Consider the following 27,783-nt stretch of genomic DNA (forward strand, 5'->3'; position numbering starts at 1 on the left):
GATCAAATGCTTTTAAATTATCAAAGAAAAGAATATAGCAAGACATATATCTTTCTCAAGCAGATAATCTTAATAACTACCAGTAAAGAATACTTCTGCAAATAAATAAAACTCAACTATGAATAACTTTGTAAATCATTGTATCTTAATAAATAGATTAATATTTTTAATTATTTAATGAATTAATAAAAGAGAAGCCAGAATTTTGAGACCCACCAAGATGGAAGGACTTGAGAAGTATACTGAGCTTTCCAAAGAATTTTTTTAAAAAGACTGTATTAGTTAAATATTATTAACCAGTAGATGAGCTTCCCAATAGAAGAAAAGAAAGGGAAGGAAAAAGTCCAAAACTTTTACAATGAATCAACAAAGCAGTATATGACTTTTTAAAAATTAGATGAAAAAAAACTTGCATCATCATCATCAAGGGGGAAGTACCCTTTTCTTCCCTTTCCAGTCCTAACATTACTGAAATGAGGTATTCAGAAGGCAAAAAATTAAAAAGAAGATTCTAGAAATTAGCTTGTATGTATTTATGTGTATGTGTATCTATATACAAATAATTAAGGAAATATAAAATTAATGAATCAAAGGCAACCTCAGTGGAGATTTAAAACTCAAGAAGTGATAGTAATAGTATAACATAGATGAAGAAAATTGGTAGGAAACCTGAAAACTGGAAGATAAATAAATAGAAATTATCCAACCTAACAAATAGGTTAAGAAAGAGCCTAACAGTAGATACATGGGCCAGGAAGATTTCTCCATAGCAGGAAGCCTGCCTCATGAGTGGAGGGGAGAAGGTTGCTGGAATAGAGAAGGGATCACTAAGAAAATGATGGCTTGAGGAACCAGTCAGGGTGGGAGATGTGTGCTGAAAGTAGATAATGAACCAAACATGATAACCTCTCAGTAACTGCATTGAAAACCATAATGCCCAAAGGTAGAGAGGGTGTATGGGGAATACTGTCTGCCATGGAGGCAGGGGGAGGGTGGGAAAGGGGGGTATACCAGGGATATTGGTGGTGGAGGATATGCACTGGTGGAGGGATGGGTGTTTGATCATTGTGTGATTGTAACCCAAACATGAAAGCTTGTAACTATCTCACAGTGATTCAATAAAATTTTTTAAAAAAGAGTCTAAATGTATATAATTAGAGATGAACAAAGAGAAGGTGAGGATGAAGCAAAATAGTTTTTTTTTTCAGTGCTGGAAATTAAAGAAGATATGGACTACATAGAGTGTATTCAAGTACAATTTTTTGGATAACAAAAATTTTTATTAATATTTAGTGTAGTGATGTTTACATGTATATTTACTGATCTACGCAAATTAAATGTATCTTATTTTATTGCATGTAAAAATATCTCATAAAGTTGATTTTTTAGAAGGCTGTTTATCAAATTAAACTTTGGAGAAATTAACTTCATCATCGTTCTGTAGTGAATCTTTCAGCAATAAATTTTATAACATACAAGGTCTTTATTAATCACACACTGGCACTCCAAATGAATGATTAGCCATTAATTTGTATCATACATTCCTGGTTGGAAGAACAGATTCCTGTTAAACTAAGAAAGTACTGACCATCACCTCTTATTCTAGGTTACAGAAGAAACTGTGAATTCAGTTCTTATTTTCCTAAGTGCCCGCAGCATCTGTTTGCTAACTCTTTCCTAAAATGAGTGTCTGCATTTATTTTATAAGTAAGCTTTGCAATCTGGAAGTTGAACTACTGCAGAACTTAGGGGTGCTTTCACTACAAAATCTGCCCAAGTCTCTGAGCAGAGGTAAATGGTTAGAGTCTGACTACACAGTGACCTGATGTTAGGTCAGGTGACCTGCCTTCACTGCTTTGCCATGGTTAAGGTCCCACTGTCAACTTTGTTAAAAAAAAGAACATACAGGCAATAAAAAAGTTAGACTTCCCTTTTTTTTTTTTGAAATTTTAGGAAAATAGATGGACAAGAACTAGCTAAAAGGTTGAGGCTGGGACAAAGCACATGTCTTGCATTTCTGAGGCTCTGGATTGACCCGTGGAAAAAAAAAAAGAAAGAGATAACTTGTGCAATGACCACATGTATTAAGATGAGTGCCTCCATTTATTTAAAAAAAATCTTCATTGTTTATGTGAAGCATTAATAAGCATAGCAGAGTGCTTGTTTCAACAGCACATATTAAAATTGAAACATTACAAAGATTAGCATGCCCCTGAACCAGAATGGGGATATTATTGTGATAAAAATTCATAGTGTTTCATATTTTTGTACATGAACCTTTAAAATTTTTAAGTTGGGCTCAGTAAAAGAAAAAAAAGACAAGAAAAAGGAAAGAAGGAGCAGTTTTTTTTTAATGAATCACACAGTGAGGTACAGTTACAGACTTCCAAACTTTTGTGCTTACATTTCAGTCATACAATTATCGAGTACCCCTCCCTCCACCAATGCCTGTTCACCACCATTAATATTCCCAGTTATCCCTCCCACTGCCCCCACCTCTTCCCCCTCACCCCCACCTCTGCCTCTATGGCAGGTGCATTTCCTTTTACTCTCTCTCTCCTTTTGGGTGTTGTGGTTTGCAATACAGGTATAAAGTGGCCATCATGTACGGTCTATAGTCTACTTTCAGTCCACATCTCCCATCCAGAGCGGGCCCTCCTAGCAGCCTTTACTTGGTGGTCCCTTCTCTATCTGAGCTGCCTTTTCCCCCAGCATGTGAGGTCAGCTTCCAAGCCATGGAGCAATCCTCCTGGTCCTTATCTCTACTATCCTTGGATGTTAGTCGCCTATTATGTTACTTTATATTCCACAAATGAGTGCAATCCAAAAAAAGGAGCAGATTTTTTAAAAAGAAAAAAAGAAGATTTGTGGTTACCAGAGATGGGTCTGGGGAGTGGAGGTAATAATGAGGTAGGGAAATCTTTCCATCTCAAAGGTATGGAAAGATAGGAAATCTTTCAATTTCAATTTAAAGGTAACCAAAAGTTACCTTTGAAAATAGTTATACAAGTCTCAAGGCCAGACCCACAGACCAATGGAACAGAGTTGAATATTCTGTCACAGACCCTCAAATATATGATCACTTAATGTTTGATAAAGAATAAAGAAGCAAGAAATGTAAAGTGGTACAAGAAAAGCCTCTTCAACAAGTGGTGCTAGGAAAACTGGATAACTACCTGCAAAAAAAAAAAAAAAAAGAAAAGAACTCTGTCCTCTGTCTAATGCCAGACACAGAAGTCAGATAAAAGTGGACTAAAGACCTCAATATCAGAACTGAATCCATAGGTACATGGAGAAAAATGTAGGTAGACCCTCATGACATTGAAGCTAAAAGCATCTTTAAGGATGAAACACCACTGACCAAGCAAGTGGAAATAAACATAAACAAATGGGACTACATTAAACTAAGAAGCTTCTGCACCTCAAAGGAAACAGTGACCAAAATGCAGAGGGAGCCCACGAAATGGGAAAGAATATTTACCCAATACCCATCAATAAAGGCTAATATCAAGGATATACAAGACACTAATGAAATTATACAAGGAATAAACCTCCATCCCAATCAAAAAATGGGGAGAAGAAATGAACAGAAACCTCCTCAAAAAAGAAATACAAATGGCCAAACGGCACATGAAAAAATGCTCTATATCACTAATCATCAGGGAGATGCAAATCAAAACAACAATGAGATATCATCTCATACCACAGAGACTGGCACACACCAAAAAGAACAAGAACAAGCAGTGCTGTCACAGATGTGGGGAGAAAGGGATTCTCTTTCACTGTTGGTGGGAATGCCGACTGGTCCAGCATTTTTGGAAAACAATATGGGCCTTCCTTAAAAAACTAGAAATCGGAAATTCCATATGACCCAGCAATACCACTTCTGAGAGTATATCCCAAGGGTGCAAAAAAGCACAGTGGAAATGACATCTACCCCTATATGTTCATAGCAGCACTGTTCACAATAGCCAGAATCTGGAAACCATTCAAGTGCCTAAGAAAAGACGACTGGTTAAAGAAACTTTGATATAACTACTCAGAGGAATACTATGCAGCTATTAGGAAAGATGAAGTCATGGAATTTGCTTATAAGTGGAGGGAGATGGAGAGTATCATGCTAAGTGAAATGAGTCAGAAAGAGAGGAACAGACATTAAATGACTGCACTCATTTGTGCAATATAAAATAACATAATATGAGCCTAACACCCAAGGACAGTAGAAACAGGTCCAGGAACATTGCTCTATGGTTGGAAGCCTGTCTCATGAGCTAGGGGAGAAGGCAGCTGGAATAGGGAAGGGATCACTAAGTCAATGATGGTTGGAGAGCATTTGGGATGGAAAATGTATGCTGAAAGTAGATAAAGGACCAAACATGATAGCCTCTCAGTATCTGCATTGCAAACCATAATGCCCAAAAGTAAAGAGAGAGTATGGGGGAAATTGTCTGCCATAGAGGTAGGGGTAGGGGTGGAATGAGGTGGGGGATACTAAGGACATTGGTGGTAGAAAATGCGCACTGGTGAAGGGATGGGTGTTCCATATTGTATGACTGAAACTCAAGCATGAAAGCTTTGTAACTGTATCTCACAGTGATTCGATTAAAAAAAGGTTATAAAGTAAATAATGGGAACTTATATGCAATATAATTAACTTTACTTAATAACGCTGTGCATTATATTTTTAAGTTCTCATCATAAGTGGAAAAACTTTGGGAGCCATATCTAGCAGTGCTCAGATGCTACTGACGGATCAGTGTCCTCACATGCTCCAGGGACCATGCAGTGCTGGGAATCAAACCAGGGTGTCTTATAAGCAAACCATAAGCTCAGTCCATGGCGCTACCTCTCTGGCCCCAAAAGGGAAAAATTGCTGTAACTCTATAGGTGATGGATGGTTATCAAATCCACAGAGGTAATAATTTTACATTATATGAATGTCAAGTCTTTATTATGCTGTACATGTTAAGCTTACGCAGTATTGAATATCAATTATACCTCAGTAAAACCAAACAACCCCCCCCCCGAAAAGCATAGCAGGAAATGCATAAAATTTCACTATGAGCTTAAAACCCTGTTACCTCTTATATTAGTTTTCCATTATTTCCTAACAAATTACTACAGACTTAGCAGCTTAAAACCTCACCTATTATTTCACAGAGTGGCAGGTCAGAAACATGAGAGGCTTTGGCTGTATTCTCTGCATGCATTTATTATAAGGTCAAACTCAAAGTATCAGCTGAGCTGAGCTTTAGAGGTGGAGGGGGGAGCAGTGGGGGTTTTGGGGTCGCAAAAAATCCACTTCCAAGGTACTTAGATGGCTCCTTGGGTAGGTAGGATCCAGTTCCTGTTTTCTTACTATCGCGAAACTACACACGCTTCTTGTTTCATGGACCCCCTTGCTCCATCTTCAAATTCAATACTTTCAAGTTGAATACTTGTCAAACTAATAACATCTCTGACTTACTTTACTATAAGCAGTCAGAGGGGAGTAACGCTCTTGCTTTTATGTTGTTTTATTGGTGTTATTTTATGGAATCACTGTGAATAACAAACTACAAGTTGCTCATGATTGAGTTTCAGCTGTACAGTGTTCTAACACCAATGTCTTCACCAGTGTCCACTAACCTCCACCAGTGCCCCCAGTTTCCCCTACTGCTCTGCAGCTGCCTCTATGACATGAATATCATGCTTCATGAGGGGGTGGTCAGGGCTCACTCCTGCCTCTAAGTCCAGGATCACTCCTGGTAGTGCTTCGGGGATATTATGAGGTGCCAGGGATCAAGCCCAGGTTGCCACATTCAAGGCAAAGACCCTACCCACTGTACTATTTCTCCAACCCTAACAAAACTTCTATCTTATATTTTGTTGTTGTTGTTGTTATTTTATTTTTGCTTTTGTTTTTATAATGTAGGAGTACTGCTATTTGTTCAGCCTTGATTAAGCGAATTGAATTGTGCATGAACTCCACATTACTTTTTTTTTTAATTGTATCACCATGAGATAGAGTTACAAAACTTTCATATTTGAGATTCAGCCATACAATGATGGAACACCCATCCCTTCATCAGTGCACATTTTCCACCACCTTCATCCCAGTCCTCACCCTGCCTCTGAGCAGACAATTTCGCCAATAACTGATTCTCTAATTTTGGGCATTATAAACCTTCTACCTTGAAGGTGAATAATCCTTATTTTCATAACTGCAAGTGCCTTAAAAGCAAGACATTTTAAGAGGTAGACTTCAAAAAATGACTGAAAATGATGAGCATTGCAGCACTGCAGTGTCCACCCGTTGTTCATCAATTTGCTCGAGCATGCCCAGTAACCTCTCCATCATGAGAGCTGTTGTTACTGTGTTTGGCATATCTAATACGTCACAGATAGCTTGCCAGGCTTTGCCGTGCGGGCTGGATACTCTCGATAGCTTGATGAAAAAAATTTAAAAAAAAGAAATACAGTTCCAGCAATTTTTTTCAAGAACAAATCCAGGGAAACCAGCAGAAAAAACCCGTAGCCCTGTATGTAGTCTGGATATAATTAAACCCTTGTATCCAGGACTCTTCTCAGAGGCCGCGTGGAGAACCTGTAAGTTTTTTTCCTGAGGTGGCACCAAAATTACCAGAAAATGAAGGTCAATGGTACTGTGTTGACATTTGTAAAAATTTGATGACTTTAAGGGAATTCTCTGTTCCTGGCTCAGTGAAAAATAGATAAAGATGATTAAATGCTACTGATTTGATTAACAAATAAAGCTGAAAACCTTGTTCTCTAAAACTTGAAGGAATTCCTTAGCAAAACAAAACAAAAAAGCTACAGTACTTGTTAGTCCTTTGCAAAGGATTTCCCTGACCTGTAAAAGGGGGAAACTGTGGCCATTTTTACTAATTTTAATGCTATATTTCATGGCTAACCTCTCCTATCAATCCCCTTCTCAGCCTGCAGATCTTAAGGTGTTATTCATGAAAATATTACTATTTAGAGTAAGAAGAGAAGATAAAACTTACTGACTATCCAGCTGCTAACTAAAATGCAACAAATCACCTGTGGTTACCCACCCCCACCAAAAAAATAAATAAATAAAAGGACCCTAGGTCATGTAATTTTCTGGTTTTGTCTTTCACCTACTCTTTCCCTTCTCTGAACTTCCAAATCTACTCTTCTTAAAGCTCACAGCAGAGGTATCACATTAAATGAAATAAATCAAAGGGAAAGAGAACAAATTGTCAGATGATCTCGCTCACATGTGGTAGTAAAGAAATAAAGCAAGGGAATAGGTAGTATCCAATGACAACAAACCTTTGGACTTTGACAATAGAACTGACATTACAGAGTGAGGCAGACAGAATGAGTATCTAGGGACAGAAGAGGTGGACTAGAAATGACATAAGGTGAAGGGTTTTGGGCACTTTGGTGGCAGAGGAAGTACAGTAATATTATATACCAAAAGCACTAATGTTAAGTTATAATCATGTTTTAACACATATAACCATGCTACCTACATAACAATAAAAATGTTTTTTAAATATATAGCTCAAACAAGTGACCCAAAGCAACAGAACTGCAGAGTTGGTCACAAAACTGAGTTTACCTGGGGAGGAGAAAGGGGTAGGGGTGGAAAGAGGGGCCCCTGGACATTGATGGAGGGAATGAAGCACTCTAATGGTAGGATTGCGTTATCGAAATGATGCATGCAGGAAACTCTCATTAATAGTATTGTAAATCATGGCACCTCAATTAAAAAGGAGGAATGTACAGCTTATATGATCAAGTTGAAATCTCCCAAGTTCTGCCCTTTCATATGTGAAGTCTTGCACTTCTGAATCTCTATGTTCTTCTCCTTTCTTAAGGCATCAGATAAAGTCCACATTATGTCTCCCACATCAACATCTTTTGTTGTCATTTTGCTGTGGTTGCTAGGGTAGTCACACCAATAGTGGCTCATGAGTCAAAGCCCCAAGTGTGGGGAGGATGGGTGTGAAGGGAGGGAAGGGCCCCACAGACACCATTAAGGCACCACATGGCACTAGGGTCTGAGACAAGAGTCTCACATATGCAAGGCATGTGCTCTTCCACTTGAGCACCTTAAACACTCCTCATGGGCCTGGAGTGATAGTACAGTAGACAGGGTGTTTGCTTTGCACACAGCCGACGCGGGTTCGATTCCCAGCATCCCGTATGGTTCCCCAAGCAATGCCAAGAGTAATTCCTGAGTGAAAAGCCAGGAATAACCCCTGTGCATCGCTGGGTATGACCCAAAAAGCCAAAAATTTAAAATAAAAATAGAAGACTCCTTATATAAGCACCTTAAGAAACATTCTATGCCACTGACTTGTATTGTCATTAGTCTTTTTACACAGACACACACACACACACGCGCGCGCGCGCACACACACACACATCTTATGCTTGCTAGGCATTGGTTCTATTGTAAGAGAACCTTGAACACATAAGCTCACTTGGGAAAAGATATCTGAAAAGAACAGAAACTTTATCATTAAGATGTAGAAACAGAACTAGAATCACATTACTATAAGTTGTACTTAAACATTTATTCTCATTTAAAAATGCTTAAAAGTATGCTTTAAATATTTTAAGTGTCATAAAGATGTGAAACTAAACCCCTCCAATTCCATAAAACTGTTTCTTATAAACCAATGATAATCCAATTTTTAAAAGTGTTTGAAATGCACAGGCACAGTTTTCCCAGGGGAAAGATTCATAGCTTTCACCAAAATCTCAAAAAGGATTATAGGCCAGACCACATTCAATAATCTGACATCTACAGAGATGAGCTGGTGTCATCAGGACAACCGGCTGGATAGAAAAGTTAAGGCCCATTTTCTGCTGTTCCCAGTTCACAACTCTCCAGATGATCCTAGTAATCCCCAAATTGTTTTCCCTACATTTTCTGCTCCCACAATATGTGGCAAAGACTAGCCATAAAGATTGGCTTTTAAGCACGTAAATTTCTAAATAGGCGTTAAAACTTCCATTATGTTTTCAGAACCCAACAAAACTCTACCAATGAGCATGTCAAAGAGAGGGGTTGTGATTTTTGGAGGAGCGAGAGGTGGTTTGACTTCGGCTCCCACCTGGCAGAGCTGGGACTACTCACAGCTAGTGGCACAAGAGAGATAGGCGAAGCCAGGGATCAACTCCAAAGCTCACACGTACAAACCTTGTACTTTTAGCGCTTCGAACCATCTCCCAGACAAAGTATTTTAAATTTGTTGGGGGGCGGGGGGGGGGGGAAGTTGCGATGCAGGAATCAAACACATGGCCTTGTAAATGTTCAACTGCTCAGCTACATGCCTGTATAAAATCTCCCGGGGCGGCTAGGGGTTCCCCAGAGGCTCTTCTCCTAGCGCCTGGGTTCAGGGTGGGCCCCAAGCTGCTCCCCCAGCCAGGGCATCCCGGGCCATGGGGCAGATGGTGGAGGAAATGAGGGCCAAGCTCGTTGATCAGATGCCGGTTTTTCCATTTTCCCCACGCGCCTGCTCCAGTCTCTCTGAGCCCCCCATTCTAGTCTCACACTGCCCCTCATTCCCGCCTCCTCCTGTCTCTCCCGCTCATCTCTCCGAGTTCCATCTCGCAGCCTGGGCTCTATTTCTCCACGTGCCTGCTCCTGTATTCTTCCCCTACATTCTTCTCCCTCTGTCCCCCTTGCTAGTCTCTTCTCACTCCGTCTTGCCTCCCTGCTCCCTCTCTCCTCTCTCTCCAGCCCTCTTCTAACTCCTCCACTCTCTGAGCTGACACCACACTCACTCTGGTAGCAAAATCAACATAAGAAAGCCCTTCCTGACTGCCAGGTTCAAGGGCAGGGAAACACCACCTAGGGGTATTCCAAAGCCCTTCCTGACTGCCCATGGGCAAAATACCTCTTAAGGTATTTTTCTCTTTTCCTCAGTCCAATAACTATCAACATCTTAATTCTAGTGATTTCTGTATGGACACAGTAAGAGATACATTGAGGCTTGTAGGGCAGCTCTCCTGAGAACATCTTGCCACAGACTCAGACTACAGAGCTCAAGCCAGATTAATCATTCGTAACCCTAGCAGAGTCCGAATCTAATTATTACTTTTTGGATCGTAACACCATTTGTCCATGACCAAGCTCTTAACTTAGGCATTTTGGCCAGGCCCATCTCGATGCCAGGTAGCACATAGCTCACTGCTTGCCCTGGTTCCATCCAGTCCCTCATCGGGACCCTGCTTTTGGGGATGCTAGGAAGTAAGGGCAGCTGAGGCTTAGGTTGAGAGAACACATACCCAGGAGGAAAATATCAATGAGTCATGTTACAAAAGTATAGCATATACTGTCTTCTTGTGTCCATACAAAAAAGGACATTGCTCTGAATAAACTATGCAAAGGACTTAGGGAGAAGAGAAAAACAATATTTACAAGTCAACAAGAGCACAAAGTTTACAAATAAATACAGAGCAATGGGAGTAATGTGGCTGAGGCTATGCAGGAAGGACAAATCAATGTTATCCTACACATGCCCAAACCATAATTTATTTTTTTAATTGAATCACAGTGATATACGAAATTGTTTATGATTGGGTTTCAGAAGTATGTTCCAACACCCATCTCTTCACCAGAGTGCATTTCCCACCAACAATGTCCCCAGTTTCCCTCCTGCTGGCCCCCTCCACCCAGTCTCTGTGACAGGCACTGTCTCTCTCTGTCTCTCTGTCTCTCTGTCTCTGTCTCTCTCTGTCTCTCTCTCTGTCTCTCTCTCTCTCTCTCTCTCTCACACACACACACACACACACACACACACACACACACACCACACATTTTGGGCATAACAGTTTGCAGTACAAATACTGAAGGTTACCATGTATATCCCTTTACTTATTTTCAACACTCAGTTCTTGTCCAGAGTGATCATTTCTAACTATTATTACCATACTGGTCCCTTCTCTATCCTAACTGCCCTTGCCCCACCACACACAATTGTGCCAACTGTGCCAAGCTTCCAACCACTGACCAGTTGACCAGTCCTCCTGACCTTGGATATTAGTCTCATTCTATTTTTTTTTTACATTCCAGAAATGAGTGGTCATTCTATCCTGCTCCTGCAGCCAAGGCAGTCCGGGCCGTGGGGCAGACGGTGGACGAAACGAGGGCCAAGTCGGTTGACTGATCAGTTGCCATTTATTCCATTCTCGCCATGCACCAGCCCCAGTCTCTCTGAGCCTCCCATTCCCGTCTCCTACTGTTTCTCCCACTCATCATTCCATGCTCCACCTCGCAGCCTGGGCGCGCTCTCTCTCTCTCTCTCTCTCTCTCTCTCTCTCTCTCTCTCTCTCTCTCTCTCTCTCTCTCTCTCTCTCTCTCCCCCCTGTATTCTTCTACATTCTTCTTTCTCTGTGCCCCTTGCTAGCCTCTCCACGGTCCATCATGCTGCCCTGCTCTCTCTCCTCTCCAGCTCTCTTGCCTCCAACTCCCCAGCACTCTGGGACTGACACTGCACCCGATCAGGTAGCAAAATCAACATAAGAAAACCTTTCCTGAGGGCCCACCTGATAGGTATTCTAAAGCCCTTCCTGACTACCCCAGGCAAAATACCTCCTTAAAAGTGTTTTTCTCTTTTCTTCAATCAAATAACTATCAACATATCAATACTAGGTATTTTTGTATGGACACAGTAACAGATAACAGAGGCTTGTAGGGCAGCTCTCCTGGGAACATCTTGCCACAGACTCACAGACTACAGAGCTCAGGCTAGATTCACGGATCATCCTGTTGTTCGTAGATTGCCTCAACAGGTACCAGTAAGGTCTCCTTCGTCCTAGTCCTGAGATTCTAAAAAGTGCCACATTCAAGGCTCTTTTAGGGTTAGGAGAATGAGACCCAACATTGTTACTGGTATTTGGCATATTGGGAGTTTGCCAGACTCTGCCATGGGGAGTTTGCCAGACTCTGCCGTGTGGGCAGGTTACATTCGGTAGCCTGCCAAGTTGTCCAAAGCAAGAATGAGATAATAAGATGCCGCACGGCTGCATTCCGGGAGCTGGGTTTTAGTCTCTGGGTCTTGGCCGTTGATGGGATTACACAGCACGGGTGGGGGGGGGGAGGGGTGGCGCGCGTTGGTAGTGTGACCCCTGCCTACTGGAAGATGGAGGATCTGGGTGGAGGATGCTCATCCCTGATTCGAGCAGGCTTGGTTAATCATTCCTAACCCTAGCAGGGTCCAAATCTAGTTACTACTTTTTGGATCATGACAGCATTTGTCCATGACCAAGCTCTTAGAATTAAGCATTATGGCACTTTGGCCAGGCCCATCTCGATGCCGGGTAGCACATAGCTCACTGCTTGCCCTGGTTCCATCCAGTCCCTCATCGGGACCCTGCTTTTGGGGGCGCTAGGAAGTAAAGGCAGCTGAGGCTTAGGTGAGAGAACAGATGCCCAGGAGGGAAATATCACTGAGTCATGTTACAAAAACATGTCTTCTTGTGTCCATACAAAAAGGACATTGCTCTGAATACATTATGCAAAGGACATAGGGAGAAGAGAAAAACAATATTTACAAGTTAACAGAGCACAAAGAAAAAAGCTACAAATAAACACAGAGGAATGGGAGCACTGTGATGGGAGCAGCCCAATAAACCTAAACTACCTGAGGCTATGCAGGAAGGACAAAAACAGTGTTATCCTACAATCATGGAAAATGTATTTTTTTTTATTTAGTCACCCTGAAATTACAAAGTTATTCATGATAGAGTTTCAGAAATGTAATGTTTTCCTCCAACTCCCCTCCATCCCCTAAAGGTGTATCTTTACACTAGTAATGGAAAGCACTTTTCAACCTGAATTTTAAGAACTAGGAAAAAAATGCACATCCACAAGACAGATAGTTCTTCTGAATTAAAGTTTATTTAAAACCAGGCACAAACCATGAGTGTGGATAGGCTAGTTTTTCTCACTACCATTATTTACAGATATCAAGTAACAATTGTTGTTCACAGGACATACTGAGTCAAAAAATGTGATCTAAAAGACAACTTTTTCATAAAAGAGTTAAGTCCTTAGCCACAAGCCATTGCTTAGTTGCTTGTGAGGCCTCATCTTTTTAAATATTTTGAAATAATCTAATTTATAACAAAAAAAATTAGTGTGCAATCAAAATCAAATACATTCTTGGGGCATGCAAAAGGCAAGCAAAGTAATCATTAATAAACAGATGGTAGGTAAAAACATTTTTTTCTTCCTGAAAGCTAATATAAAATGTCATGGTGCGTTATCACTATTTGACGTAAGAAAACGGTAAGACGTGTTTCAGTACTGACTTCTGTTGCTCCTATTAAGGTGAAACAAAAATTCTAACAGAGCAAGTAGATTATAAATCCTATAAAGTGATCCGCAGGAAGCGTTCTCTTTAAGAACATGCAATTACCTACAAATAATGTGTCTCACATCGATGCATGAGAAAAAGCATATTTACAATTCAAACAGTTCTGTCAGCCACTAAAAACAACTGTGCATCTGCTCATCCACAAAGATATTAATGTTGGGGGATTCCGTAACAACAGCTCCTCGAATATGTATTTCTTAAAACAGTGACAATTCTCTTGCTCTTGTATGCTTTTACTGATTTACACCTTCTAAATATGTTAATGTCACCAAACATATACAAATATTTGAAAAAACAAAATAACAAATATATATATATATAGTTTGCAAAGATCAATGGCACCTTTCATGGAGTGCAATGACTAGATTTCCAACAGTTGACAGCTGCAGAGGCCCTCCGTCAGGCCAAATGAAGTTTCGATACTATCACACCCAGATTTATGCTTTTTCTTTTGCATTTCATTTTTCTTTTAAAAATGTCTGCAATTTACCTGCCTGAAATCTGGCAACAGCTCCATGAGCAGTGTCCAATGCCACAAATTAAAGCATTGACTATCAAAGCTACTATTAATTGAAGTCAATTTTACCATTCAGATTAAATTCAAATGTCTAGATCCCAGATACCTGGGTATGAAATAGTAAAATCTGCCAAGAGGAATTAGTTATTTTTCTTGTTTTTTTTTAAAATGTAACCCACTATATAATAGTGAACTAAATATGTTTGTTTCATAGAAACAACTTACATTTGCCAATACAAGACAAATGGTCTATGTACAGATACATTAGGACTGCCTAACTGACAGTGAGTGTTGCCAACCCGGCTCCAGGTCAGTGGAGCTAATACGGTGGAGCTCTCTGCTGAATGGACTTCCCCTTCAGGATACGTCGGATCTGGAATGAAAACAAATTGAATTTGTGAGACTTATGCGTGATACTCAAGGTGCCATTATTTTCCTTCAGAGTTTCATTCCTTTATTATATTCTAACCACTTCTCTCAACGTGAAAATATACAAAGAAATATGCAATGATGTGTGTCAAGAATCTAAGGCAATTTAAAGCTTATTACAGATCTAAAACAGTGGTTTCAATGCAAGAAAGTAAAGTATGTGCATTAAAAATTATCAAAAGCTGGGGCTGGAGCAATAGCACAGCGGATAGGGCGTTTGCCTTGCACCTGGCTGACCCAAGTTCAAATTCCAGCATCCCATATGGTCCCATGAGCACCGCCAGGAGTAATTCCTGAGTACAGAGCCAGGAGTAACCCCTGTACATCGCCGGGTGTGACCCAAAAAGAAAAAAAAATTATCAAAAGCCTTAATATTTCCAACAGCTTAAAGAATATTTATATTCCTTTCCTAATATTTCCTACTGGTATTTGAAAAGATTTAATAGAAGGGAGCAATTCTGATAATACCTCCCCTACTTGAAGTCAGTCTCATAGAACAAGAATCCAGACCCACCTTACATACACAAGCAAATCCTTAACACCTTTCAAGTCAAGATAATTGTCACCATACCCAAGAATGAAAGCATCTGCACATAACTTTGCAGATCCCAGGAAAGACTCCAGGGCCACGTGACTTAGTGATTAATTTTATGAAGCCAGTCTGAAAATGCTATCTGTCACTCAACCATAACAGATTAAAAGCACATTAGGAGACTGGAGAAAACAAGTGAAATATGCTTTCACATATTGTACACAACAGAAGCAAAGGATTGAATCCCTACACACTTGCAGACACAAAAATACAAAACTAGAAAAGAAAGCAATTTGAGGGCATTCTGTGAAAAGTCAAACAGCTCTCCAGACTCAATAATCTCTGAAAACATCAGATATGAATTCACACCACAAACAGCAAAGAAGCCAACACTAGGCTTATGATTGCCAGTCACTAATGATAGTTCCAATTCCTAGACCCTTTCTTAAATTCCATTTCCTCAGCTAAAGTTTTTGAAACCATTGTTACAATGTAAATGAAAACTCTGCAAATTATCAGAGGATTCATTTAAAGTATAATTTTTATTTTTAAATTGTAGCACTGTAGCACTGTCCTCCCATTGTTCATCGATTTGCTCCAATGGGAACCAGTAATGTCTCAAAACAAATTGTGAGACTTTTGGCATACTGAATATGTCAGGGAGATTGCCAGGCTTTGCCATGCGGGCAAGATACTCTCTTAGCTTGCCAGGCCCTCTGAGAGGGGTGGAGGAATCGAACCCAGGTTGGCCATGTCAGCCACACAAGGCTTACCACACAAGGCCTTACCCACTCCAGCCCTTTTAAATTGTAAAGTAAGTAAAAGTAAAGTAAAGGCCCTCCCGTTGATCGTCGATTTGCTCGAGCGGGCCCAGTAACGTCTCCATTGGAGACTTTGTTGTTACTGTGTCTGGCATATCAAATACTCTCGGTAGCTTGCCGGGCTCTCCGAGAGGGGCGGAGGAATCAAACTTGGGTCAGCCATGTTGGCCGCTTGTAAGGCGAACGCCCTACCGCTGTGCTAAATTACATAAATTCCTTGTCTCTTATTCAGCATAAACCGATAGACAAGAATAATTGTAAAGGTTGATATTTCCTAAGATACTCCTTAAATACCCACTCCTTAAATATTTGAAGAATCCATCAACAACTCACAAAACTAAGATTCTCTTTCCTTATTGTCACAGGAGCCTTAGTACTTGCTCTTTCATCAGTTTCCACAACTCACACCATTCTGGATAATTTTGAGTTTGCATTTGTAGTTATGGAATTTAAAACATAAATACAGAATAGCTTGAGCTCATGCTTTGCGTGTAGAGACATGGATTCAATCCCTAGCACTGCAAGGTCCTCTAAGCATCACCAGATATGGCTGGGGGGGGGGGGGGGGGGGGGGAGACAGAGAGGGGAGGGAGAGGGAGAGGGAGAGGGAGGGAGGGAGGGAGGGAGGGAGGGAGAGAGGGAGGGGGGAAGAGAGAGAGAGAGAGAGAAAGAGAGAGAGAGAGAGAGAATGAGCTGTCAGGGAGAGGTAACTATCAGACCTTTGATCATATTAGTCCATGAAAAACCCTGAGATTCTTTTTCTTCCTTTGGTAACAGTGACCAACTTCAAATCGATCCAACTACCAAGAAGAGGTGGCCACTGGCAAAGTCCACATGAAGCTCCCCACCTGGTGTCCTCCCCCCACCATCTCTTCTCCTGCTACCTTCCCCTGATTCCTCTCCCTTCTGCGATCTCACCTGTTCTCCCACAGGGCCATCAGGAACCAAATGAACTGGCTGTTCATTTTCCAAGTTTCGTGTACTTGGGTCTGCTCCCTTCCTCATCAACAGACGGACAGCATCCAACTGCGTCACACGGTACTGCAGGCTGGCAGCAACATGGAGGGCGGTGTTCCCATTGTAAGCCTGCACATCAAAGGACGAAATGGCATGCATCAGGAAGGGGTGCTTTCGTAAAAACAGCTCAACTGTTTGAAGGAGGTGTAAAGGCCATTCCACCTCTTGGGCAGTTCTAAGCTTTCTCAAAGTACCTTTGTATTCACAAATGACAGACAACTGGGCAGCTCTAGAAAGAGGCGAATGAGTTCCAGATTGGCTTCTTCGGCTGCCAGATGCAGGGCTGTGCGACCACTTTTACGATCCTTGAACAAGGACAAAAACAAATAAAAATGAACACCATGCCACAGAGACGCATTTTCACCCATTCCCTTAAGAATCTCAGCGCTTTGGAGACTCCCTTTGAGTGCTCCCATTTTTACAAAGCCTTCCATAGCCCCAAATTTAAAGGAAGCTTTAATTCTTTCTAAATCCTCTATATGAAATGTGTTCATAGAAATCATCACAGCAGATCCTTCAATAAAAAGTGGCCAGACAGAATGCATCGATGACAGGTTTTATCAGATACTTTAATGTATACCGTGAGCCATTTATCATTGTTTGCAGATTCAGTAACCACCGTGTCGACTGTAGCTGTATCCCTCACCTTTTGTATCACACAGTATGTACATATGTATGTGTATGTAGGAGATACTCAGTATATAATTCTCATTTAAGAAAAATAAACTATCTTCATGGCAGCTCAGATAGAGAAGGGAAAACCAAATCAAGGGGATTTAGAGGATCTGCTCGGGATGCAAGATGTGTGCTGAAAGTAGACTATAGACAGAACACGATGGCCACTCAATACCTCTATTGCAAACCACAACACCCTAAAGTTTGAAAGTGAGAACAAAAGGGAATGCCCTGCAACAGAGGCAGGGCGGGGTGGGGGGATGGAGGGCTACTGGGATCATTGGTGGTGGAGAATGGGCACTGGTGGAGGGATGGGTACTCGATCGTTGTAGAAGTGAAACCCAAGCATGAAAGTCTGTAAGTCTACAACTGTACCTGATGGTGTTTCACTAAAACTAAATAAATATATATTTAAGAAAAAGAAAAAAAAAATAAACTATTTTCCAATTTAAGAAACAGAAAATTTTCTGTTCAACCTCAAGAAGCCCTGGTCCAACAATCAAGAAGCCCTTTCAAGAAAAATTACAGTTACTATCAGTGTTTGATAATGAAGCTCACGTGATACCAATTTCAAGCATCCCTTTTCCTTTCAAATAAATACTAACTTATTTCACATTAAATGATCTTTTGGTTGCTAATCCACAGAAAAGCAAAATAAAGCAATTAATTGAGATGATTTTTTTAAATCTTCTTAACTAGTCATACATTGTTATTCACTCCATTAATTTAAACAGACTAAAACGAAAAGTTTTCATTGATACCCAGGAATAAAGCCTTCAGCTATGACCTCATTTTTCCCCTGTCCCATCTCAAGCTTTTCTATGTATTTACCTTAGCTTCCACCGCTGCTCCCATTTGAATCAGACACTTTATGGTGTCAACCAGACTCTTATTCTTCAGTAAAAGTTCCTGAACTTCCGGTGAATGGGGCTGCTGATTTCTCTGAAGTTCATGTACCACCGCATTGTGAGCCACAACTGCACAGTGCAATGGAGTTAAGCCTAGAAAAGGCAGAATAAGGCAGTGGGTGAGCATCCCATCAAGTCTTTCAATGGCTTAATTATCAACCTTGAGGACAGCCCTGAGTCTATCCAATAAATGTATTCGCTCTACAAGAACAAGTAAGGAGGTCTGAATATTCCCTCCCTTGGGTCTTAATGCTTATTTTAGATAGACAATACTTAGGCTTTAGATATTCTCCCTTCCTCACGAAACTTAACATTCTCAGAATCAATGGGCCCCACACTCAAATTGGTCTTTCGCCCAGTACAGTTTCAGCTGCTTACCATCATAGTTAGTTGCCTCAAGATCCAAAAACTGATTGCTCCTTATGGCTCCCTTCTGAATTGCCTGCAATTTTTTTAAAGAAGACAAAAATTAGCAAAAGATAAGCTACATAAATGCTTATCTAATTAGTACTGCAATTAAGAAGCCACCATAACTGGTAACTGCAATAGGCCAGAGTTCTTCAACCTATCCACACCTGCAGACCAGGACTGGTCCATGGACCAGCTGCAACAGTCAACCTACGTGCAGCTTCTATCATCTGAGCCGTCTCTTCGGCCCTCCCATGCCTAGAATAATAGAAGCTGGTTTGCTGACTCACCTGGAGCACCTGGGAGTGGCCCTTCTCAGCACAAACATGCAGAGGGGTTCTTCCCCAGCAGTCAGTGGTGTTCACCTGGGCCCCAAGGTTCACCAGATCCTGCACAATGAGATGTTGATTGGCTGCCACTGCCACTTGAAAGGCACTCTGTGAATAGTGAGAAGAAACAATTACTTCTGAAAAAGTGTCTGTCACCTAACACTATTCTAACAAGAAATAGGAGCTGAAACAAAGACTAAGGGGAAATCCCACGCGGAGAAAATAAATGACATTAATAAATAATATGAAACTGTAACACAGGGACACTAAAATAAGCTTAGGTGTGGCTTTATTATACCGAGTTAGCCTTTACTCAAATAACTACAGAGTTAATGTTAATAACTTCAAGGTTAATGGTGACAAAGAGTCAACATCTCAAAGTTAATATTAACTAAACTCTTGGTCTTGAGCTTGGACATGATCGAAATGAGACTGCTGATCGCTGATCACTGTTTACCATGCCCACGCCTTTGCTACTTCACTACCAAGATCTTTACCTGCCCATTGTGCTCTTTGATGTCCAGCATGTGTAGCACACTCATCTTTCTGGCAAGGACATAGGAAAGTGCCCTTCTTCCTTGGGCCACAGCAATATGAAGGAATCTGACAGACAAGGAAAGAGGAATAAGAATCATATTCCATTTTGTGTTCACAAAGTTCGTTTATTTAAAAAAAAAAGGTTTTTTTCCATTAGCCCCTCCCTTTCTACGTTGCTGGACACAATTGAAGCATTACAGAGCATAATCAGTCTTAGGTCAACCAAATACCTAAAGCTACAGCAGAAGGATTAAAAGGAGCGACCAGAAATAAGAACACCAAGTGCCATACTGATTACCTAAAATATATTTAGTATATTTAATACTCAGGAAAAGCCCTGTGAGAAAGATATCCTCACTTTACATGTCAAGAAATGGAGGCACGGAAAGGTAAAATAACTTCCCTAAGACCACAAAAATGTCAGACTACAGATCAACTCACAGGTGATCACAATCAGCTAATCAAGATGTACTTTTGCCCTAGACATAATGTAGATTTTTATTAATTTAGGTCAGATAATCTATTCAGTCTGAAAAATAAAAAAACTCTTCCTTGAAATACTGGCGGTCAATGAATAGCAGTCTCTCCGCACAAGAGTCATTCTGGCTAGCCAACCACTTAAGAGGTCTAGCTGAGGACACCCTAGAGAAATCCTGTGCCCACGGTATCCAGGAAGTCCTGAGTTAACAAACTGGGAAGAACCTAAAGGGATACTCACGTGTCACCATCTGCATCCTTTGAGAGAAACTGGTCCTGGGAGATATTTGCCAATTTGCTTTCCTCCTGCTCAACTTGCCACTGGAAAAATGACTTTCCTAACTGTGCGGTGTTCATGGAATTTCCGGCAAAGTTCTGGAATGGCTGCGAAGTGTTTAACGAGGCAGAGCCTGCGTCTTGCCCCACCACAGTCTCACAGGCACCGGGCAGCATCATGTTGAAGTTCTGCAAGTGGGCATCACTTTGCTGCTGAGCACAGGAGGGAGCCAGAGTGGGAACAGCAGTGGCCTCAGAGTCCCCAGGACTACTGAGAAGGGAGGTGAAACTTTGGTTTGGGCAGAACTGAGGTTCTTGACTATCAAAGAGATTTGGTTCGTAGCTAGGGGACTGGGAGGTTCTGGAATAAGTACCACATTCCAGAGAGGGACTGTGGGCATAGTGCTGAGAATGCTGCGGCGGCAGCTGCGCGTTCTGGTTTTGTGGTGAGTACTGGAACAGGGGGGCCTGATCCATCATCATGTAGGGGGAGCTGCCAGCGTGAAACGGCGGGTACTTCTGTGGTGGAGGGATGGCCTGCCCTCCAGGGAACTCCTGGCTGTGCTCTCCAGGGGAGCTCTGAGGAACCACCATGGGGTTGGTCCAGTTCACCTGGACGGTATTCAGGGACACCGGGCTGCATTCATTCTTTATGTTGATGATGTTCTGAAGCAGATCAGCACTGCTGTCTGGCTTGGATTCAGCGTGATGAACATCTTCCATGCTCTCCCCAGGCGTTGGTGTTTGAGGCGGTGTCTAGAAAGGGAGACAGAGAAAGTTGAACACTCCTTCCCAAAATTATTCCACGAATAATTTTCTGAAGGGTAGTCCGAGGAAAAGAGGAAAATACCAAAAACTGGGTATGAAGCAAAGCTGGCCTCTTGCAAGCCGGTCCATCAGAAGAATCAGGTCCTTTCCTTTTAGCACTATATGATCCTGAGGTCTTCAATTCTACACCCCAGAAAGGAATATGGAATCTGTGATGATTTTGTTTTCCAAAATTTTACCTCTAATCACACTAAACTATTTGAACTAAAGCCCCCATATTCTGAAGAGAAGTAACTCTTACCTGTGAACTGCTCTCTGTTTACAACTTGTGACTGCAAGGAAAAAGAATTTCTAATTTAATATATAAAAGATGTTATACTATGCTCAATATGCATCAACAGACATCTCTCTACCACTCTATATAGTCACCATAAGCTTTTGACATCATTATTCTATCAATATATATTTTTAATTTGTATCCTATTTTGCCCCTTGCCCATTTTCACTTTGACCTTAGTTCAACTTACATCGTGATGAACTTAATAAGACATTTAGATTTTTCCTTTTCTAGTCAAATGTCTGTCCCATTGATACGCATCATTTCCCTTGCCCCCCATTTGCTTTCATTTTATACATTCACCAAATTTCTCCTGTGTACCCATCAACTGCTTCATACTGGTGACCGATACAAAGCAGCTATCAAGAAAAGTACGTTTTTGTACTATGGACTATATGGTGTACAAAACAATTTACTGAACCTTTGCCAGGAGAATACTTGTTCTGAGAGACTCAATGCCCTCCCTCCAACTCCAAACCAAAATAATTAAGTGTGCTACCTTAAAATCATCCACAATTTGGCCAGAAGCTTTCTGTTTATGACTTCTTAAGTGTAACAGGAGTTCCTTCACCGAGTTCTTCACACGAACGCCTTGAAAGGGTCCTCTCTGCTGCTTTCCAACCCCCATATGGGGCTCAACTGTTCAAAAGAAAACAAAACAGGTCCCAGTAAGTTTTTTTCAGACACCAACCTTCATAAGCTCAAATGCATAACTATCTAACGAGCAAAGCCCCTGATATAACTGCAACGCCGTTGCAACTAGATCTGCTCAGTGGCATCACAAGAGAATTTTCCGTTCTATTCACTAATTATGTGCTGCCTGAAACCTTTCCCAAACAGACACCTTAAGGAATCACACAGCCCCTAAGACTGTGACTTCAGAGCTTCCCAGAGCCAAAAGGAAATTCAAAGTAAGCTCCCTTCTCTCTTAGCACTGTCTACAAAGGAGACCGAATCACCTTAACTATCAGATCAATAATCATTCTTAACTCTCGAAAAACCTTGAGGAGCAAGGGATAAATGATATTTACACCCAGACAGAAATTTAAAAGTCTAGCAATTCCCCCATCTAAGCAGGCACAAGACAAGTATCTATCAAAGCCTAAGAAGAGCATCTTGATTTGTTTCTTATAATTTCCCTCCTTCCTGCTATGCCAAGAAAGTTACTTAAATTCACTGAACTTAAACACATTTCTGTATACACATAGGATTTCTCATCACCAAGTGTCTTTTGGAACTTCTCACAAAGGCCTTCTCAGAAAAAAGGAAACAATTTCATTTCATATTTCAATTTTAAAATACAATTTAATGTGTTAAATAAATATGAGTATCATATTCCATTTCCTTTTGGGGGGGGGTCACACTGGTGATGCACAGGGGTTACTCCTGGCTCTGCACTCAGGAATTACTCCTGGGGGTCCATATGGGATGCTGGGAATCGAACCCGGGTCAGCCGCGTGCAAGGCAAACGCCCTACCTGCTGTACTATTGCTCCAGTCCCAATATTCCATTTCTTATCACTATTATTTCACAACCTGATGGGATGAGCTGAACATAAAGTAAACACACAAAACGCCAGGAAATGAATAATTCAGCTAAACTGTTCAAAGCAGAAAAAAGAAGGTGGGACAAAAAACAATGCACTATCCGGAGGCACACACACACACACACACACATACACACACTCTTATGTACATATACGAGAAAAACAATCATGGATGGGACAAACTAAACATATAATTGGTTCTATGCCTCAATTTAAGCATATCTTGCTAGAAACTAATAGCATTTTCCTGGAACGTCAGCAGTTAACTATTCAACGTCACAAGGAGAAAAATTCAGTTTCAGAAATCCCCTATGACTATGTGGCAAACTAAGGAACAAAACTCTTTCAGCCAGATGAAGACCATATGTGGGAGAAAAAGTTCTAAACACAACTTTTGCATTTATTGCCCACTAACATAGGAAGGACCTTACGCACTTTGTGGACTGAAAATTTTTTTATAAAAATTTTAAAAATCACCTTGAAAAATAAAAGATCAAAACAGGGACAGGGACCCAGATAGTTTTGTTAAATCATGCTGATTGGATCCTTCAACATTTGAGATTACCTAGCCGTTCTCTTAGTCAGTCTGTGCGCAGTGTTATCCTGTTCTCTCCCAAATTATGCAACTCACAAAGAAACTAACCAAATCACAGCCAGAGAAAGGAAACATTACGCTTTTCATCGCTGACAAGGCTTAACCATTCTGCACCACGGAGAAAAAGACCGCAGAAAACTCGGGCAGACTTTCAAAACTCGCAAACATCAGCAAACTAAATCAGGCACAAACTGAGCGACTTTTCAGTCCGGCTTTATCTTAAAACATCTTGAAGCTGCTCACTTAACATAAAATCCTCTTCTACTTCAAAGTTTCCGCAAATCCTTCCAAAGAAGTCATGACCTTAAACATCACTCCAACCCTACTTGGCGGCGGCTACCGGCGCCTTTCGCTCAGTCACACGGAAAAAGATTCCAAGCGCCACCACATGCAAAATTCTCTGCGAAGGATGTGAATTGCAGATTAATAATAAAGTGAAAGGGGGGAATGAGGGGGAAGGCAAAGAGAGTTGTGATGAAGAGGGGAAGGATAGTGGGGGGAAAGGGACCGGAGCAAGAGTCCAGTCCAAAGTGGCTCATTCCTAAAATGACGATGGGGTCTATTAACTTGCTTATTATTCACTCCATTCAATTTAATTCAATCATTAAAACTTTTAACCACTGGGGAAAAAAAGTGATTCATTCCTTCCAACGCCCACCCACGCCCTTAAAAACAAACAAACAAAAAGGGTCAGCGCTGCGCTGAGAGGGGGGCTGGAGGGCACCCGACTTCCCGGACGGTCCCAGGGCAAGAGTGACATCAAACACTGGCCAAGGCCGCGGCCCAGGACCGGTCACTGCCACCCGCTAGGTTGCCATGGTGACGCTGTGCCGCGGGGTCCTGAGCATCGGCGGAGGCGCCCCGCGCCCGGGCGCTCGTCTCCCCCTCTCCCCCCTCCCCGCCCCCCGCAACCCGCGACCTCCCCGTAGCGCACCCCGCAGCCTGCCGGCGCCGGTACCTGGCAGCCGCTCGGCGCGAGCGCCCCCTCTCGGCCGGGACTCGACGGCGCCGCTGGACGAGGCGGACGAGGAGGCGGACGAGGCGGACGAGAAGTCGGAGGAGTCGGAGCCGGGCGAGCCGGGCGCCGAGGGCCCCGAAGCCGCGGCCGAGCCGGGGGCGGCGGCCGGGGGCGACGCGCCGTAGAAGTAGGCCAGGTGCAGCGGGCTGCTCATCAGGCCGCCGTCGCCGTCCAGCAGCAGCAGCCCCTCTCCGCCGCGGCTGTCGTCCAGCAGCTTGTCCACGATCATGCTCTCGGGCGGGGCGCTCCGGCACTGGACGACCCCCCACCCCCAGCCCCCGAGCGCAGGCAGGCAGACAGACGGACGGACGGACGGATGGACGGTTGGACGCCCAGCAGCTAAACTGGCTGCGGGCAGAGCCGGGCACGGGCGCGAGCCGAGGGCGCCGCGGCGCTTTATAGGCGGCGCCCGGCCCCGCCCCCGGATGCGGCCGCTTTCCCGGCAAATGCACAGGATGAAGCAACGCGCCCTCCGCCCCGGCCGCCGCCCGCGGCCCCGCCCGGCCCCCCGCCCCCCGGCCGGGCCGCTCGCCCTTCGCCCCGCGCCGCCCGGGCCCCGAGCCGCCGCGCTCCCCGCCGCCGCGCCCCCAGCCCCGCGGCACGGACGGGAAGAGCACCCCCCCCCCCCAACCACCACCACCCCGCCCCGGGCCCAGGGCGCGCGGCCAGCGGCCTGCGGGGGAAGCGGGGCCCGGCGGGCGGGCCGCGGCGGGAACCGGTCGACCCGGTTCTGGAGGGACTGGGACGGCCTGCGAGGTGCGCGGCCGCCGCCCGCCTGCCCGGCGCCGCGCTGCTGCTGCTGCCGCCGCCGGCCTGAGCCTAGCAGCAACCCTCCCCCCCACTCCCCCGCCCCTGCACCCCGGAAAGTTCTAGAAAGGCCCTGCGCCTCCTAGGCGCCTGAGCAAACCTCTCACAATTTGGGCCAGGACGTTAGCCTGTGTGTCTTTGGGCAATATTAAGATGCTGAGGGTACTTTTTAATTTTTTTTTTTTTTTTTTTTGCCCTCAAGTCCTCATCTGGGTTCCAACCCTTAATGCCTCTGTGTTCTTGGCGAATAGGACCAAGCCATTTTCAGCAAATTGATAAAAAGCATCCCGTGCATGTGATTACACTGCTATGCGATTTTTTTTCTAATTTGTGTGACTGTGCATTGGGTCCAATCAACACGGAGTTGTTTTTTGTTTTGTTTTGTTTTGTTTTTTAGTGAAACACCATGAGGTACAGTTGTAGATTTACAGTTTTTTGTGCTTGGGTTTCTATTATACAATGATCAAACACCCATCCCTCCACCAGTGCCCATTTTCCACCACCATGGATAATATCCCTCCCATCCCACCCTGCCTCTATGGCAGGGCAGTCCCTTGTCAACACAGAGTTTTGCTCTTTGCTATTTACCATCTTTTTTGGATAGGTGTTTTTAACCCCTGCTTGCTTTTCTGTTTTAAGGCCTACTTGTATGAACACGATTTTGCAGGAGGGGGAAAAAATGACTAAGTGCTGTCCTTTCGAGCAAATACATAGTCTTGTAGGAATGATAAGATAAGTACACAAGTGCTGTGTTTTCATTTTTTTTTAACTTATTGATTCAATTAATCACAAGAGGTACAAAGTTCAGCCAGTATCCCAAAAAGGTAAGTCTGGTGGAGGAAAAGAGGGCCTGAAGAAAATCCTTGCAATGGAGGTAGGTAGTATTCCAGATGATCCTTTCAACTTACGCTATTTACAGGAAGTCAGCAGCATGAACAAATTAAGGGGTGGGAGAGGAGAGTGTCCCCTTTAGGATAGTCAAAGGGAAGATGATAGTATCAAATGTAAAAGGTGCCCGTGGGTGGAGCACCTCCAGTGCCAGGCTAAGACACTGAGCCAGTCATTAATAACACTGAGTGAACATGAAAGAATTTGGGGCAGGCAAAATTAATCTGGAAGCAGCTTAGATGGGGTGAGACTGTGGGGCCATCAGGAACCAGCACCATAGACCTAGGAAGAGTTGACCTGACCATGAAGCAAAAACAATGAGCAAGGAAGTTAATGGAAATAAAATAGGGCTGGCAACTGTGGCGGGACAGAATCCAGGATCTTGTCCAGTTGCAGATGCAAAGTCATAAAGGGATCCCCAGTGGGACCATTGATTAAGATGGAATGCCATTTCTGATCACAAGAAGATCAACAGAAGCAGAATGTTAGTGTTCTGCAGGAAAGGAGGATGGAGAGAGAGGGAATAATGAAGAAAGGAAGCCGTAAACTTAAATTGTTCATCAGGATTCAAAAGCCTGATTGGCATTCCAAAGTATTCGTTTCTCTCCTCCCAATTTTGGGATTTGGGTAACTTTTAAAAGATAAGGGAACACTCCCTGCTTATAGCTGCATAAGATATAAATCTCTGTTAGGTAGAATTCCTCAGAAACCAAAATCCCTGAAAAGATGCTCCAAACAAGATATTAGACTTCCTCAATAAAGTCTATCTGTATATCTTTTCCACTCTTCACTAAAAAAATTGTATCATAAAGGCCTTGAAGAGCCATTCACATAAATTCATGGACAAACATTTTTATAACATTAATTCTCCTCCTGAAATTACTTTGTTTCATTTTCTATATAAAGATTCAAATTGCTGGAGAACTTAACATATACATAAATTTAATCCGTGAGAGATGAATGCTTCAGGGGCCAGGTTGATAATACAGTGGTTAGGGCACGCGCCATACATGTGCCTGACCCAGGTTTGATCCCCTAACAGCACATTGCTTCTGGATAACAGGGTGTAGCCTGGGAGGTCCACATGCATAGCCAGGTCTGGCTGTGTAGGCTCCCCAGACACCATTCGGGTGGCCCAATAATCCCTAGCATTGCAGATCCTGAGCAGCACCACGTCCTCTGGCCCGAGTAGTAAACTGTCAACTGGTTGACCCCGTAATGCAGAAGTGCCCCCAGGATGCCCTGAGCACTGTTTGGAAGGCTCTCCACAAAATTCTTTAACTTAAAAAAACTAATGTTTCAAAATAAAAATTCAAAGAATAGGGCCAGAGCCATAGTTGGTAGGGCGTTTGCTTTGCACGTGGCCAACTAGGTTCAATCCCCACTATTCCATATGGTCCCCCCAAGCACCGCTGGAAGTAATTCCCAAGTGAAGAGCCAGGAGTAATCCCTGAGCATCACTGGGTGTGACCCAAAAAACAAACAAAAAAAAAAATCAAAGAATAGGGCCAGAGGGGCTGGAGCGATAGCACAG

At 42.8% G+C, this 27,783-nt stretch overlaps 1 protein-coding gene and 1 pseudogene across 1 annotated transcript; one reads left to right on the forward strand and one right to left on the reverse strand.

The window, feature by feature from the left end:
- The first annotated feature begins 2,158 nt into the window (after positions 1–2,158).
- On the forward strand, positions 2,159–2,258 carry LOC130018702 (uncharacterized; annotated as a pseudogene).
- Positions 2,259–12,866: 10,608 nt separating this feature from the next.
- On the reverse strand, positions 12,867–24,858 carry NFKBIZ (NFKB inhibitor zeta). The gene is made up of 12 exons (XM_056109427.1): positions 24,495–24,858; positions 21,895–22,034; positions 21,360–21,390; positions 21,141–21,241; positions 20,256–21,046; positions 19,498–19,603; positions 18,962–19,108; positions 18,642–18,705; positions 18,187–18,356; positions 16,875–16,985; positions 16,582–16,749; positions 12,867–14,254 (listed from the first exon to the last, which is right to left on the reverse strand). The coding sequence occupies exons 1-12, from the start codon at positions 24,781–24,783 to the stop codon at positions 14,201–14,203; spliced, it is 2,172 nt and encodes a 723-aa protein (XP_055965402.1). The 5' UTR covers positions 24,784–24,858; the 3' UTR covers positions 12,867–14,200.
- Between the last annotated feature and the right edge of the window lie 2,925 nt (positions 24,859–27,783).

The sequence above is a fragment of the Sorex fumeus genome, unplaced genomic scaffold (assembly GCF_029834395.1).
Source record: "Sorex fumeus unplaced genomic scaffold, SorFum_2.1 ptg000265l, whole genome shotgun sequence".
Classification (NCBI taxonomy): domain Eukaryota; kingdom Metazoa; phylum Chordata; class Mammalia; order Eulipotyphla; family Soricidae; genus Sorex; species Sorex fumeus.

What these genes read in the sequence shown, in the direction of transcription:
- NFKBIZ (XM_056109427.1), bottom strand. Translation starts at nt 24,783, where the DNA reads ATGATCGTGGACAAGCTGCTGGACGACAGCCGCGGCGGAGAGGGGCTG. An exon ending in TGAGGCAACTAACTATGATG is followed by an intron (nt 18,357 to 18,641) that starts GTAAGCAGCTGA and finishes TGCCTTTTCTAG; the next exon opens with GCTTAACTCCATTGCACTGT. An exon ending in GAGCAGCGGTGGAAGCTAAG is followed by an intron (nt 16,986 to 18,186) that starts GTAAATACATAG and finishes TCCTTGTTCAAG; the next exon opens with GATCGTAAAAGTGGTCGCAC.